Source organism: Aedes albopictus, chromosome 3 (assembly GCF_035046485.1).
Source record: "Aedes albopictus strain Foshan chromosome 3, AalbF5, whole genome shotgun sequence".
NCBI classification, from domain to species: Eukaryota; Metazoa; Arthropoda; class Insecta; order Diptera; family Culicidae; genus Aedes; species Aedes albopictus.
Window position 1 is genome coordinate 298,447,022 of NC_085138.1, and position 17,385 is coordinate 298,464,406.

General features: G+C 40.8%; 2 protein-coding genes across 3 annotated transcripts in view; one reads left to right on the plus strand and one right to left on the minus strand.

Annotated features, from left to right (window-relative positions):
• LOC109414805 (serine-rich adhesin for platelets) overlaps positions 1-17,385 on the minus strand; it is a 96,879-nt gene that overhangs the window by 66,491 nt on the left and 13,003 nt on the right. The window lies entirely within an intron of this gene.
• Positions 5-17,254, plus strand: LOC134284039 (uncharacterized protein K02A2.6-like). Of its 2 annotated transcripts, none has more exons than XM_062842202.1 (2): positions 5-5,947; positions 6,941-17,254. In XM_062842202.1, exon 2 carries the CDS (start codon positions 11,584-11,586, stop codon positions 14,137-14,139), a length of 2,556 nt encoding a protein of 851 aa, XP_062698186.1. In that variant the 5' UTR covers positions 5-5,947; positions 6,941-11,583; the 3' UTR covers positions 14,140-17,254. The 2 variants fall into 2 exon arrangements, with proteins under 2 accessions (XP_062698186.1, XP_062698187.1); XM_062842203.1 differs by having other exon boundaries at positions 2,135-5,947.

Below are 17,385 nucleotides of genomic sequence, written 5' to 3' on the forward strand. Positions count from 1 at the left end.
GGAGGAGAATTTCAAGAAGTATGTTTTAATGATAATATTTCAATGCAATAAGTAGTTTTGATGACACCATCAAATATAACGTAAATGTCTTTTTGGGTAAATATATAGGAGAATTATGATAAATATGCTATATTAGCTATAATATTTGTATCCTACAAATGCTGGTGCTGACAAACCATACTTATTACTTAACATCGGAGAATTTCTAGTTCTCTTCATAAGATGAAGCATAGAGGTATGTATGGCACGGTAAACGCTGGCAACGTGATTCAGACCTCTTGTACGGTCCATTAGTCTCTGACCAGCAATTCAGATCCCTACATCCTAGTTCGAACCGGCTGGGGTACGAGCAGGGATGCCATATATACAGATTTATATATATTATACAGATTTTTGAGCATCCGTACAGATTTCAAAAATCTTCTATATTTTTTTTATAATAATTCCTGTAGAAATTCCTAGGTAATATTTCAGGCCAAACATATCTAAAGGTCCTATCTGCAAAACTCGTGAAGAGGAGAATATCAAAATGATAACAAAGGAATCAAAATGAATGAAAAGTTTTCTAGGAATTCATTGAACAATTCGCGATAGAAATTCTGGATACATCTCCGAGGAAGTTTGTGGAGGAAAAACTCGTGGAAGATTTTCTGCAAGGAATCCTTACATGATTTCTCTTGGAGAAATCATGTAGAATATCTGAGGAAGTCTATGGAAAGTTTTCCAAAAAAAACTCCGTGAAGAAACTTCTCGAAATCTAGAGAAATTTCTGGACCAAACTTTAAAAGAATTCCTAAAACAATCAACGGTAGGTTTTCCCAAAATTCTAAAAATTTCGTTTTTTGACGAAATGCTTCCATAAATTCCCGAATAAAAAGATTTTTCAAGAATATAAGAAATAAGTACTAAAGAAATCTATGGACGAATTTCTGCAAGAATCCTAAAAAGGATTTTTTTCAGAAAACCCCTGTTAAAATTTCCGACTAAATCCTTGGAAATAATTCCAAAAGGAAAAAAAACATATTTGAAAAATGTTTGAAGGTATCCATGTACGAGTTTCTGATGAAATTTTTGGAAGATTTTCTGAAAACCTTCGGAAGAATTTCTGAAGCAATCAATGATCAGTATATTCGCCTCACTCCATTTATATTCACTCCTCTTTGCTGAAGCGAATCGAGAAAGATGCAGCAAACGGATTGTCGTGATCAAACACGCAAATCCATCATCAGTGGGAAGCGAACCGCAAGCTACTTGACATGGATATTCGTTGCCGATTGTCGCAGTTTGGATCGCAAGCGAATGAATGAATGGCGAATGGTAACGAATGCTGGTGAGCGATCGAAGCGGCTATTATCATAACTAGAAGAGAATTTCTGCATGTAATGCATACATTTTTAGTGTATTGTTGTTAAAATGCTAGATTAGCAGAGAAAATAATAAACATTTTTAGAAAACTTCAAAAATTCGTATGCGACGAATCGCATCACCGCTCGATCGCTTGCGATGCGAATGTGGACAAATGTTTAAATTCCATGTGTGGCTTACCACCGTTCGCCGAAGTTTGCTGTCGTCGCTGACAAGCAAACACACAAACTGAAGTGACAACCGTTCGCTGCTGACTGTATTCGAATGTAGAAGAAGATGAAAAGTGGAAATCAGGAACCCTGGAAGCAATCGCTGGAGATTTTTTCGAAGAAATTCTTTTAAACATAATAAATAATATGCAAAGGATTTTCTGTGGAAATCCCTAGACCTATTTATTGGGGAATTTCTGAAGCAATTCATGAACAATGTTTCTAACATAATTCAGTGTGAAACTCCTAGAAGGATGCCCAGTCAAAATTCTAGTGCAGTTCCATGAAGAATTTCTAGGGTATTACCCGAACAAATTTTCGAAATGTATCCTAAGTAAATATTTTGGAAGAATTCGTAAAGAAATTTCTTGGAGAATTTCTGGAGGATTCCTTGCAGAAACGTTCAATAATCCAATCATTGCTATGATATGCTGGATTTACAGAAAGGTTTCATATATGAAACGTTTGTTTGTCATAGTACCCGGATGAAATGTTTTCGTTTATTTCCATTGCATATTGGCTATACTAATGACCGAATTTCAACATATTCCTAGTACCGAAAGTATCGGTATCAAAGCTCAGTCAGTACCGGTATTTCGGTACCAAAAATAGTTCGGTAAAACCGGGATTTACGGTACCGCTACTACATCCCTACCTAGTGGAGCGGACCTGGTGTGATGGTTAAAGCACGTGACTATCTCGCCGAGGACCTGGGATCGAATCCCACTCCCGACAAACTCGCAAAATGTGAGTTCTTCCTTCGGAAGGGAAGTAAAGCGTGGGTCCCGAGATGAACTAGCCTAGGGCTAAAAATCTCGTTAATACAGATACAAAAAAAAATACATCCCTACCTGCCGGCACTCTGTAGGGGTATTTTTGCTGGCCACTCTGCGATTATTTTTTTATCACATTTCCCCTTAAATCCATGATTCAATTGTTGAACACAGCCAATACCTAAAGGCCATTCCAGTTCCAAGGGTATTTGAAATGGTCTCAGGGAGTTTCTAGTTGTGTTCCAGTTGGCTTCAGAGGCGTTGCAGATGTTTCAGAGAGATTGATAAGTGATCTAAAGGTGTTCTAGAGGTGTTTCAGGGCGTGTCAAGAGCGTACCAAGGGATTACAAGGAGCTCCATTGATACTTCTGGGGATTTCACAAGCCTTCACGTTCCTTAATTTCCGGTCATTTCAGGGCGTACCAAGAGTGTTTCAGGGGATCTGAGGGAGTTTCAAAAGGCTTAAGAACGTTTCAATGGGTTTACATCGCTCTCCTGGAGAGTTCAATTGTCGACAACCCCTGCGACGAAACAGGACTTGCGATTGGAAGCTCGGTACGTAGAACTGCAGATCTCTCAATTTCATCGGGAGCACCTGCATACTTGCCGATATACTGATGGACTGCGGGTTTGGCATTGTAGCGCTGCATTAGGTATGTAGGGACAGGATCAACGATGCGAAGAGCTGCGGTAACACAACAAGCGAGCTGGGAACAGGTTTTAAAATAAGGGCTGGCAATGCGATTCGGACCTCTTAAAGTAAGGTTCTTCAGCCTTTTGCCATGCACCACCGATCCCGATCTCCAAACGGCACCGGTCGAAATACGAGCAACCTCAGGAAAGATAGTCCAAAAAATACTGAGAAATCAACAAGAGCATACGAACCGAGACCAACGGCAACGACTCCAGAGAACAAAAAGGACTGAAAACTGAACTCTTCGTGATCAATAACCTACGGCACCGACGGCCGCCTCAGTATAATCTGGAGCGACTGAAGCAACCGGATATCACCACCGCATACGCGCAGAATCTTGAGACAGAGTTGCCGGACGAGGGTGAGCTCAATGAATCCCCTCTCAAGGGCTGTTAAAGTACGATATAAGCAGCCATCGCAGCTGAGACAAACGTTGAGTATGTGGAACAGTACCGAAGGAACGATTGGTTCAACGATGAGTGTGGAGAGATTTTGGAAAATAAGAACGCAGCGAGGGCGGTCATGCTGCAGCACGGGACCCGGCAGAACGTGGATCGATATAAAAGAACGCGGAAACATCTTCCGGAAGAAAAAGCTCCGTCAGGAAGAATCGAAATGCGAACATAAGGAACTGTTATGCCGTTCACAAGAAACACCAGAAGCTTAACGCATCCCGCAAAGGCTTCGTGCCGCGAACCGAAATGTGCAGGGATAACGACGAGAGCATCTTGACAGACGGACGTGAGGTGGTCGAAAGGTGGTGTAGTGTCGATCTACTTGGTTTTCCTAAATGTGTATTAACCTTGAGCATATCATACCTTAACTATGTATAAACCTTAACAATATCGAGAAGCATACCTTTTGTTGTAACATACCTTGTTGACAGAATAAAGCAGTTCATTTCTATCCACGATCAGAGACGGACGCGTGTGCGGTTAAGGGGGAAATCAGTTTGGTTTTTCTAACACATGCTTGCTTAATTTTCTCACATGTGTGAGTTTTCAATTGAAAATGAAGAAATACTCGAATTTTCACCACTATCTGATGTCGAGTTATTTTAAAATTTGCTTCAACGCTTGCTCAGGACACTTACCTTTTCATTGAAACCAAGAAATACAACATTTTCACAATATTTCACTGCAAAACTGCTAATTTATAAATTGTGCGCTATCTTTTCCAAATTCCCCCCCAACGCACACCAGCTCGCACCATTTCACTAGCACTATCTTACCGGGAACAGTCTCACTTTTTAATTGCCTCTCGAAACGTAATTGCTTCCATAATCGAAGTGTAAAATGTTTCACCGGCTTCACAAATGGAATAATAGGGTATATGTACCATTCCTTGGCCTAATTTGCAAGCCGCCTTGACAATTTTGACCATAATTCATGAATTAATAGCACTAGAAATAATATGTTGACCCTATAAGACACTCTAGGCAATGTATGTTTCGCCAATTGGAAGTAAACTAACGTAAATATTCAAGAATTTACTTAATTAAGTTGAAAAGATTGGATGCGATGGTATGCAACGTTGGTCTATGGTACAACAATTGGCCTATTAGTGGATACAACGTTGGCCTATTGCTTTCTATTCACTAGAACCACTAATTATCTCATTTTTCAAAATTTCTGCTGAAGTATGATCTCTGTTTGTTCACCAATCCTACCTTTAAATTACATTTTCGGAGCCAAATGTTCAAAAAACTATAAATAAATCACTTAAACTAAAGTTCTTTCTTAATTTAGTAACGAAAACAACGCAACCCTATATTGTGTTATATTTTTACAGTCACCGCACACAAAATCTTTTTTTCTGTTCGTTCTTTCTGGTTCTTACGCAAACAATGTTGTGACGTCACTTTATCGGTGTTTTTGACGTCACTTTACAGATGGGCCAAGATTTGGGTACATTGTGATAAAAATGTCCTCAATATTCGGCCCACATTCAATTTGTAAAATAGTTATTATTCGTTGAAAACAAATACACAACTTCAAAATAGCGTCTTTGACCGTCGCCTCAAATGTTCAGTTATTGAAAAGTCAATTCGAAATGTTCCAGAATCTTGCCATTTATGATCATGTGTATAGACTACCCACTAAGCCGAAGAATCATGGCGTCTACAAAAGCTTAACAAAGTGACATTTTCATTCAATTCTAATGCTCCAAAGTGCTAAAATTGAAACGAAATGTTACATTTGTTTAGCGTATAGCTTTTCCGATATCCAGCTATGCGTGTTTGTTTGAGTTTTTGGTTTACGTTGAGATAGGCCGAACGAGGGGACTATGCCAACGAAGCATCCCGATACCCTATTCACTACATCACGAAAAAGTCCGCGGCGATAGCCACACAATCGCGAAAACTGCACAAAATCGTTTTTCACTTTCCAACCGGCGCGGTATTTACTTCCATGTAGTGCACATACATGGTGTGGCTTTTCTTGATTTGCTGTTTCTTTTATTCTCCCATTGCCTATGCGTGCATATTTCTTGCGTCATATGCACAGCGTGATAAACAAGTTGAAGATGGGAAAGAGACAAATGAAATGCACTAACGAACCTGCCTCATCTGCACATCCGCGTGCAGGAGTGTTTGTTTACTCTCTGTAAAGTCAGTAGGCGCTTTCACCAATACTTATAAATTGTGAGTTGAACCTTAAGTGCAATATTCCGAACGGCCGAAACACTACATTGGCAGACGAGGAAAATTCCGAACAATTTCATCGCGGTAGCTGTGGTAAAAGGGTGGAAACCCGAAAGCTGTTGATTTCGAGGTTGATTTGATCAGTTTTGTGAAAGTTTTGGGTCAAAAGAATCTTGTCAAGTGAAAAGGAAAAGCGGTAGGTGGGATAGTGCAAAAGAATTTAAAAGGAAAAATAGTCTTCGAAGTGCATTATTCTGGAACAGTGAATCAAAATTTAATCATCGCGCAACAATAATGACAATGTCGCAATCTGTATTTGTTGCGACAAAACAACCCATGCGACATAAGTTTGTCCCAACTTGAAAATAATGGGATTAACATCGTACACCACGAGTTTAGAGATTTTTAAGCCTTGCATTGCGATTTTCGAATGGTAACTTCGACGAGTCGGTAAACACTACAACTCTGGTGAAGCTCTATCATCAAACAGTTTCGACTTTGGGTTAGTAATAATTGATTATTCACGAGTTGAAAAGTACGCAACAAATTCAGCTTCCGTTTTGTCTGCAACAAAAAATTTCGAGATCATGTCATTATCTGTCACCAGTAGGGATAAAGACTAATCGTCGCACCTTCTTTGTTGCTTGTTTTGTGCCTCTGTTTGATCTCGCATCAGACTCCGGCGTCGTCGTTGGCTGTTAAGCGTGCTAGCAGCGCAATATTGAAATAGTCCGCAACAGCCCATTCACTATTGTGTTGTTTCTTATTCATACCTAGAAAGAAATGCCTAGAGCCACGGTAGGCATGGTAAAGCGTGCTGCCGTGCGCTCTGTTGCTTTAGGGGCTGTCCATAAACGACGTGGTCATGAGGGGGGGGGGGGTTCGGCTAATGAGCATTTTGTATGGACGAATAAAAAATTTTGTATGGACGAATGACCACGGGGGGGGGGGTTGAGAAGTCCCAAAAAAATGACCACGTGGTTTATGGACAGCCCCTTATACTGTCCGTACTGCTTCCCCTATAAAAGGGAAGCCCCAAAATGTATTGATTGTTAGTTTGCTATATCATATCACCGCCGTGTGGAGCACTACCACACGGTGGTGCGAATAAACGTTAGTAATTTGAATCTGCGTACTTCTTCCTCGTCGTCTGGAGTCTCGTCGGTTAATTAAAAGTACACAGCGTAGGGCCGTAAAGACATCCTGGCCGAAACAGCCTCTTTTGTCTGAAAAATCTCTTCACTGTTCTGGAAAGCGTGGGTTTGATGCATGAAATGATGCCAAGAGTGTGATAGCAGAAAATGGCGTGAAACATGTGGTTGGTTTGCAAGAAAAATAAAATGGCGTCTTCGTTCATTGGAACATGCCGGGGAGAAAGAGAGAGGCATCAAGTTTGTATAGAAAATGAGAAGCGTGATGGTGTTGGTAACGTTTTCAAATAAACAGGGTCGTCACGTACACCAAAAGAAAAACAGTGGTAGTGGTTGCGGAAAAGCTTTACTACGAACGGTAATGAAATGAAAAGAAAGCTATTTGGGCTTGGGTTAGTGTTGGTGAACTGGATTCCACGATGATTGTTGGTGCTTGGATTATTGTTTTGAGTGGCGGAAAAAATAAAATGGCGTCATTGGAAATTATTGAAAGTGGAGAAGAAACGATGAATATTGCTATTAATGCCAGAAAGAAGTTGGGGAAGATAGATGCATGTGAAAATATTGATGGCTTTTAGCAACTTCAAGTGCATGTGTATTAAACTATTCTGAAAGATAGATGGAATAGAAATAAAAATCATATTGATAGAAAAGCTATTTGAGTTGATGAATTTGGGAAAGGGTACATGGTGAAATGTACAACCATCGACAGCATCTGTTATACAACACTACTAGAGAAATACGATGGATAATCCGTATTTACAAATTACGGATCTGATAACGTAAGCCAATGCTGGCAGGGTAAGTCCACAACAATATTTATTCATATGGCGTAAAAAAATCGAAAATGAAAGATTTTGGTGCAATTATTCAGAAGGTAATTGGCCTCCTAAAGTGGTGTTAAGTTTTGTGAAATCACATTTCGTATTTTAGTGATTGAGTCGTTCCAGATAAAATTTAATGTGGGATCGGGGTAGAAAAAATCATTTTATCGATAAATGTACCAAAAAAATTTATTATTAAACTGATGGGGAACTGGTATTTCCCTTTCAAACTTCCTAATTTACACGTCATAACCTCTACCTTCAATCGCCAATAGAAAAATGAGAGAACTTTGAATGGTTTTGAGTCATGGGCCGAGAGCCGGATTCTCAAATTATGAATTGTTGTTCGATTATTGAAATGGGACGAGATCCGGATTCACCAGGTTCAAAATCTAATTGCTTCCCTGATAAAAAAAAAATTCCAATAAAATCACCATAAATTATCATTGAATAATGATACATTTTACTGTTTAACAATGGAATATATTGTGTGCGTACTATCCTGTTGATAATGCTGTATCGGAACTACAGTACGTGCACAATAAAATCAATGGTACTAGAGATTTCAATAATAAAAACACCATAAATTGAATAATAGTTAACTTAACATAACAAACCCCATTTTCTATTGTAAAAGTGACATTTACATTGTGGAGCGGACCTGGTGTGATGGTTAGAACACTTGACTATCACTCCGAGGACCTGGGATCGAATCCCACTCCCGATAAACTCACAAATTTGAGTTCTTCCTTCGGAAGGGAAGTAAAGCGTGGGTCCCGAGATGAACTAGCCTAGGGCTAAAAATCTCGTTAATACAGACAAAAAAAAAAAAAAAAACATTTACATTACATGCTATGGTGGAAAACCATAGGGTCTTTTGGTACTCTATCGTTTTAAACAAATGAATTATTGGTAAATACCATTCATTTCAGCGTGTTGTAACAAGACATTCTATTGTATCTCTATGATCTTTTTTTATCAGGGTTAGCATTCGTAGGAATAGTATTGAGTCATGGGCCGAGAGCCAGATTCTCAAATTATGAGTACTTGAAATAATCAGAGTGAAATGGGACGCGATCCGGATTCACCAGGTTCAAAAGCAAATGTCTTAGTGTGGTGTTGGTGTTGAGTCATGGCAAATATACTATATTAATAATATAACTCACTTCCAGCTATTTCTGGCGACCCTTTATCCTGTGCTTGTGGCGCCGCTTGTGACGAACGTGGCAACTATTACACTCTAAAAACGTATGCCCTTCAGAAATACACACGCTGTCAACATTAATGAACTAGGGATGTCAATAATCTCTTCAGTTATCGATAAATAATATCAAAATGTTTAGGGCTTATATATAAACAAATCATATTCTTTGCGTAATAGCTTTTGCACACAATATACTTTAAGTCAAAATGAATCAACAAGTATCCCCAATAGCTATAGCAATTTGACCAAAATATTTCACTTATTGGTACTTCCAAAACAAATATGCTCCTGGAAAAAAATGATAATTGCGAAACGTCAAATTGCGTATGTTCCATCACTGATATACGACAGTTACAAAATATAAACTTAATATTTGCTTTGTCCAATATCATAATTTTGTTTGTGCAAATTGAATCTTGTACATCCCTAAATATTATTGACGACCATAACAAAAGGAAATGTCATGGAGACACGGTTAAACATATTTAGCAAATATGTGGTTTAATTTAAGGTTGATTGCCACGTTTGACGCTAGATGGTGCTGTAAGCTGTTCGCCAATTCAATGTATGGGGAACGCGGAAGTGAATCATATTGTTTATATAATATATTTGGTCATGGGCTGAGAGCCGGATTCTCAAATGATGAACAGTTGCAATGATTAAGGTGAAATGAGCAGTGCATCTACCCATCTGTTTGTGTTTGAGTTCTAGTCAAAATTTATTTCAACCTTCAAATCAAAATTTCACAAATTACCTGTATTTCAGAAATAATGGGAAATAACAAGTTGAAAGGAAATGATAAGGTTCCTAAAATTCTTAATAACAATGATTTCGATTTTCAGGTCAAGCATAGTGGGGAAGCAATTTATTTAAAAATACATAAAGAGTGATTGATACACAAGTAATTTACGGAGTTAAAAATGGGTTTGAATCATTAAAATAAAAAAAAACTATACCGAAAAGAAAATAAATAGGCATTTTACGCTGATATTGGAATAATGCACTATCGAAGACCAAATAAAAGGGAATCAAATATAATTGGGGAGATAATTGTTAAAAAAATCATCTTATAGATATGGAATCGTTCAGACCGGTTAAACAGTTCGACACCAAGGTGGATCAATCCCAGCTGGCAACGGAGTGGCGTAAGTGGAAGCGGAGCCTGGAGTACTACTTGGCCGCCAGTGGAATCACTGGCCAACGAGAGAAACGAAATCAGCTCTTGCACCTGGGAGGACCCGACCTTCAGGACATTTTCGATAACCTGCCCGGAATTCATGACGTTCCGCATGTGTCTTCTGATCCACCATTCTACGACGTGGCCGTCCAACAGTTAGATTCCCATTTCCAGCCATGTCGCCGGCGCACGTATGAAAGACACGTATTCCGCCAGATTTCTCAGCAGCAAGGAGAGCGCTTCGGAGATTTCGTCATGAAGCTGCGTGTACAAGCAAATCGGTGTGATTTTGATCAGGATGGAAGTTCGGTCATGGAAAGCATGATTATCGATCAAATAGCTGAGAAATGTCTTTCTTCAGCACTTCGAAAGAAAATCCTAGAGAAAGATCGGTCTCTTGATGAAGTGGTGGCTATAGGTAAAACAATAGAAGATGTCGAACAACAATGCAAGGAACTGGCTGCAAAAGAGGGGGTCGGCAGGTCTTCGACGATCGTGAATAAGATAAATCGACAGCCCTTTCAGCCTTCGAGAACATCGTTGCAGACAACCTCACAGCGCGCCTTCAATCAGTCAGGACAATTTCGGCGGCGCAACACCTACGACCAACCCGGATACAGACCAGAAGTGAAACGTAATTGGAGCAACCCCGACAATCAGCAACCATTCGTAACACCTGGAAGATATCGCCAAAATACCGACAACAGAATTTGTTTTGCGTGTGGCCGTCGAGGACATCGCAAGGGCAGTTCAGCTTGTATCGCTCGTGATGCGCAATGCATCAAGTGTCGAACATTCGGTCATTTCGCAAAATGGTGCACAAAGAGGATTAACGATGAACCAATACAAGACCTGGCTCCAACAAAACGCATCAAGACGGTAGAGGAGTCCTTTGAGAAGCGAAATTGCTTTGGAAATAACGAAATTACGGGACACGATCAAGAGATTTGTTTCGTTATGGGAGGAAATGTATTCCGATTCAAAGTGGGTGGCATTGAGACCATAATGACAATCGACTCTGGAGCAGCGGCAAATATTATCGATCTTCATACTTGGGCGACGCTACAAAGGTGCGGAGCAAAACTGGTCTACAGCCCTGACGTGGATCGCTCATTCAAAGCCTACGGTTCAGATTCTCCCCTGCGTATGATTGGAATGTTCGTAGCAGAAATAGAAGCAGTCGATAACAAGGTGGATGCGACATTCTACATTGCTGAAAATGAAACGCAAAGCCTTCTTGGTGATGAAACGGCTAAAAAGCTCAAAGTGTTGAAGAAGCTATAATGTTGGATCGCTGCAAGAGACTCCGACAATGTTTCCCAAGATCAAAGGTGTACTCGTAGAAATCCCCGTTAACCCCGACGTCAAACCTGTCCAACAACCATACCGTCGAGCTCCGTTCGCTGTAGAAGATAAGGTTGCAGCAAAGCTCCAATACCTCCTCGACCGAGACATAATCAGCCTTCAGCTTGGGTATCACCCTTGGTATCACCAATTGTTCCTGTTTTGAAGGACAATGGGGAGATTCGCCTTTGCGTAGACATGCGGCGCGCGAACCAAGCGGTTATTCGAGAGACGCATCCGTTACCGATAGTTGAAGAACTTTTCGGTAGCATTCATGGAGCAGTACGGTTCTCAAAACTGGACATTCGTGAGGCGTATCACCAAGTAGAGATTTCTGAGCGTTCAAGGGAGATAACAACTTTCATAGCTAAGCAAGGACTGTACAGATACAAAAGGCTAATGTTTGGCATCAGTTGCGCGCCGGAATTATTCCAAAAGGTGATGGAGTCCATCGTGGCGGGTTTGGATGGTGTGGTCGTTTATTTGGATGATGTAATGGTCACAGGGCGTACTCAAAAGGAGCATGATGAAAGGCTACATGCTCTTTTGGCTCGTCTAAAGGAATACGGAATTTTGCTGAACGAAGAAAAATGTTTGTATAATGTTCCTAAAATAGAGTTTGTTGGCCACGAGTTGTCCAGTACCGGTATTCGCCCAACAGAGAACAGGATCGAAGCCATCAAAACATTCAGAGCTCCGAGGAATTTGTCGGAGCTACGTAGTTTCCTGGGGCTAATCACATATGTGGGTCGATTTATACCTTCTCTGGCCGACAAGACAGAACCATTGCGACAACTATTACGTACGGGTGAGAAATTTGCTTGGAAATCGCAGCATTCCGATGGGTTTGAAGGGATCAGGAAAGCGGTAACCGAAACGGATTTTCTCGGTTACTATGATCCTAAGGATCTCTGCATTGTGATGACCGATGCAAGTCCCACAGGTCTGGGAGCTGTTTTGCTGCAGCAAAGCTCCGACGTGTACAGACGAATAATATCAATTGCCAGCAAAGCCCTTACTGACGTCGAGCAAAAATATTTCCAAACAGAAAAAGAAGCCCTCTCTTTGGTTTGGGCGGTCGACAGGTTTCAGCTATATCTGCTGGGCAAAAGATTCCAACTGGTGACCGACTGCAAACTTCTTCTTTTTCTGTTCAAAGAAAGATCCAAACCCTGCGCTAGAATCGAACGTTGGGTTCTGCGCTTGCAGGCTTACAACTTCAAAGTAGTTTACCAGCCTGGATCGAACAATTTGGCTGATTCACTTCCCAGATTGTCAATAATGGACCCAGTCCCTTTTAGTAGTTCAGATGAAGGCTGCATACTACAACTAGCGGTAGCAGGAATTCCAAACGCCATATCAGTGAAAGAGGTCGAAGAAGAAACTATGAAAGACAAGGGACTACAAAATGTCCTAGAATGTTTGGAAACCGGGATATGGAACGAGATTGCTAAGGACTTCAAACCTTTCAGATCGGAACTATGTAGAGTTGGAAACCTTCTTCTGAGAGGCGACAGACTGGTCATTCCCACACAGCTAAAGTCAATAATTCTAGACATTGCCCATGAGTCGCATCCAAGAATAGTGGTTATGAAGAGAAGGTTGCGGCACAAAGTTTGGTGGCCCCAAATGGATACGGAAGTCGAATCGTACGTGAAGAAGTGTAAAAATTGTACTCTTGTATTAGCACCGAGTCCCCCGATGATCCGAACAAAACTGTCAGATAAAGCCTGGATGGACCTTGCAATTGACTTCGTAGGACCTTTACCATCTGGCCACAATTTGCTTGTGATTGTAGACTATTTCAGTCGTTTCACTGAAGTGGTCATTATGCGACAAATTACGGCAAGCATGACTGTTAAGGCACTGCACGAAATATTTTGCCGTTTTGGTATGCCGGACTCAATAAAAACCGACAATGGACTCCAGTTTATCAGCACCGAACTTCAAGACTTTTGTAAACAATTTGGCATTGAGCACAGAAAAACGACTCCCTACTGGCCTCAAGCCAATGGAGTGGTAGACAGAATCAACCGCTCCATTGGAAAAAGATTGAAGATCAGCCAAGAAACGTCTGGATCCGATTGGCAGTGGGATCTGAGGTCATTCATTCTCATGCATAACTCAACACCACATTCCACAACCGGCGTAGCACCCTCTCTCCTGATGTTTGGGAGGAAGATCAAGGATAAGCTTCCAGGATTGCTGATGAAAGACACCAAAATCCTCGAGGAGATTCAAGATCGGGACTGTTTGCAGAAAATGAAAGGAGCCGTATACGCAGATAATCGACGATTCGCTAAACCAAATGATCTACAAGAAGGTGATGTGGTGGTAACAAAGCGTATGCAGAAAGAAAACAAATTGTCTACGCCATTTGACCCTGAAGAATACATTGTCGTTTCTCGTAGTGGTTCAGATGTGACATTGAAGTCAAATGAAAGCGGGAGGGTTATTCATCGAAATGTGTCTCACCTTAAAAAGATCTTTTCAGATGGAAACGTCACTTGTGAAACCCCGGAAGCGATCATGAACCCCACGGACCAATACGACCATTCGAAGCAGACGTCATCAAGCACAGATGACACCACGTCCGGCGAGCGCGATTCAAACCGATCAAGAACTGCTGAAGTAAACCGAGACCGTATTCCACACAACTTTCCAACCCCAAGAGATGAATCGAATGCCCGTCCAAAACGAGAAGTAAAACATCCGGTTTATTTGAAAGATTACAAAGTTAATAGCCTTGATTAGATTTAAGAAAAAGAGGAATGTAGTGTCGATCTACTTGGTTTTCCTAAATGTGTATTAACCTTGAGCATATCATACCTTAACTATGTATACACCTTAACAATATCGAGAAGCATACCTTTTGTTGTAACATACCTTGTTGACAGAACAAATCAGTTCATTTCTATCCTCGATCACTACAGGTGGAAGCAGCACTACGACGAACACCTGAATCGTGTGAAAAGCACAGACATGGAGGATCAATGCAGCGGAAGAAATACGTCAGTGCAGCAGAAAACACGTTGAGGGAAGTTATGGAGCTCAAGAACAATAAGTCGAATGGTATGGATGATATCGGAGCTGAACTCATCAAGATGGTCCCAGAAAAGTAGGCCACGTGCCGGCACCGGCTAATACCCAAGTAACATTTTAAGTTTTGTTCGGCTCTACAAGAGATCTTCATGACCAATTTTATAAAACTTGCAATAAAACTGAATCATACATCAAAACCTCTTGATAACCTCTTTAAGAGCATCTTCCGGCTAAGTGGACCACTCTCGGAGAGGTTTAGCAAGCCGCATTAAGAGTAGCAATAAATCCGTTTTAACTATGACAGCTCAAAATGCAGAGAAGCTTCTTCGATGGCACGTTAAGTTCAGGAGGATACATCATTCGTAAGTAGAAAGCGATTATTTCAAAGTTATATTTTAGTAGTTATTATGCTGGTAGGCTTATGCGCTTTCGAATTTACCGTGAATATTGGGGTTGCAGAATCATAAAATTAATGCGCTTCGGAAATAGTGAATATTATCATCTTGGAATGAAATAAATCAATTTGTGAATTTAGTAAAACCATCTCGAATCACAAGAAAACTCAGCAGAGAGAGTTTATTTATGTGAGCATGTTATGAAAATGGTGGCAAACTATCAATTCATTGCTAATTTAAGCAAAATTAACTATTTTCCATTCACGTAAGCTAATTCTTCAATATGGCGACGACCATAATCAGCGAAAATAAAACGAAAGCAAGTTTGCTTTTATGATGACCGCAACAAACCTAGCAGTGTCGTAGTTTCTGCTTTTCCACCAACAGATGTCGTTACTAATCGAACGGATCGCCATCTGTTGAGAGTTTTAACAGCTTTATTGTGGTAATAATGATTGCCAGTTAGCCTAGTGGTTAAGGTTATGGATCGCCAATCCGGAGACGGCGGGTTCGATTCCCGTTCCGGTCGGGAAAATTTTCTCGACTCCCTGGGCATAGTGTATCACTGTACTTGCCACACAATATACAAATTCATGCAATGGCAGGCAAAGAAAGCCCTTCAATTAATAACTGTGGAAGTGCTCAAAGAACACTAAGTTGAAGCGAGGCAGGCCAAGTCCCAGTGGGGACGTCGTGCCATAAAGAAGAAGAAGAAGAATGATTGCCAGAAGGTTTACATATCGGAAAGTTTTGTTTACTCTTGAAATTTGTCTTTATGGATATCTTCAAGTATACTATAAAACATTTTATCAATGGTTTTCATAAAAGCAGTCATAAAACTGTGAGTGTTAATTATTTCTGTAATAAAACCTTAATAAAAATCAATCAACACCAATCAGCAATGGAATTGTTACTTGGGTAGTCTAGATCTGGGTGACCGAACACTAGAACAGCTACCGGAGGAGTGGGGTTATTTGCCCCATCTATATGACGCCAAAAAAGTGCTATCCCAGATCATCTTCTGTCGTCTGCCATCTAAAATTAATGAGTGTTTGGGAAGGTACAAGCCGGTTTCATCGACGGCCGGTCGTCAATTCTCCAAAACAGCCGTGAATACCAGATCCCAAAGAATAGCCTGTTCAGCAACATACAACTGTATCGACGGCACAAAACTATGGCAAATCATAGACGATCCTGGGATTTCCTGGGAATCTGACCAGACTGATCGAAGCAACGATGGACGGTGTGCAAAACTATGTAACAGCTTCGGGTAAACTATCCATTTCATTCGAATCTCATCGGAGACGGTGACCAGATGACAGACTCCATACCTGCTCTTCAACATCAGTCTGAAAGGTGTGACGGAATCACAGCAGTAATTGTTGATGGGCTGATAAATTTCCTAAGTAATTTCTGTGAGAATTCTCGGTGGAACTTCAATGGGATATTCAAAGCGGAATTATAATAGAACTAGTATTAAGAATCAAGCACAGTTTTTGAAGATGTCGATCTTAGATGCTGGGTGCGGTTCAAGTTCATAAGAGACGATTCAGCCAAGGGCTGAAAGCAGGGCCGGATCTAAGGGGGGGCCGGGGGGGCCCGGGCCCCGGGCCCCCACATTTTAGGGGCCCCCACAAAAACCTTTTTTGGTTGCTAACATTAGCTTTATTTTTCATATTGCTCAAGTACTGTTCGAAAATAAGGAAAAATATTTTTGGTCATCTCTCCGAGGGGCCTCCACATCCGCTCGGGCCCCGGGCCCCCACAATCCTTAATCCGGGCCTGGCTGAAAGTCTCTTAAATAAAGACAAATCAATCAATCATGTTCATATTCTAATCTTTTTTTCTTTTTTTTCTGTTGGTATACTATATCTTCTTGCCTAACAAACGATGAAAGTGTTGTAGCAAACAATTGTTAGCTGAGCATAGAGAAATCTATGGGGTCTCCAGTTAGCCTAGTGGTTAAGGCTATGGATCGCCAATCCGGAGACGGCGGGTTCGATTCCCGTTCCGGTCGGGGAAATTTTCTCGACACCCTGGGCATAGTGTATCATTGTACTTGCCTCACAATATACAAATTCATGCGATAGCAGGCAAAGAAAGCCCTTCAATTAATAACTGTGGAAGTGCTCAAAGAACACTAAGTTGAAGTCCCAGTGGGAACGTCGAGCCATAAAGAAGAAGAAGAAGAAGAAGAAGAAGAAGAAGAAGAGAAATCAATGAAATTTTAGTTTAAATAAAATATCTGGACGGGCAATCTGCTATCCTCAGCATGGTCGCTTTTAATGCTTCAGCTACCTATACGGGCACTAATAGATGTTCTAAAATTATGTTCTTGTCCTTCAAGATGATGTCAAGTTTACTGATCCAGAAAAAAATATTGCATAGACACAAAACATTCATTTCAAACGAAGCACAAACAACAACGAAACCACTCACTTGCTTTTGTCTGCGATATCGTCACTTCCCCCAGCACTGTTGCTACTAACGATGCTGCTATCAATACTACTCGATGGTACGAAATCTTCAGCGTCAATATCAACCAGTTCCTCGTTGCGTCATC

Coding starts and splice junctions, on each gene's coding strand:
- LOC134284039 (XM_062842202.1), top strand. CDS start 11,584: ATGCGGCGCGCGAACCAAGCGGTTATTCGAGAGACGCATCCGTTACCG.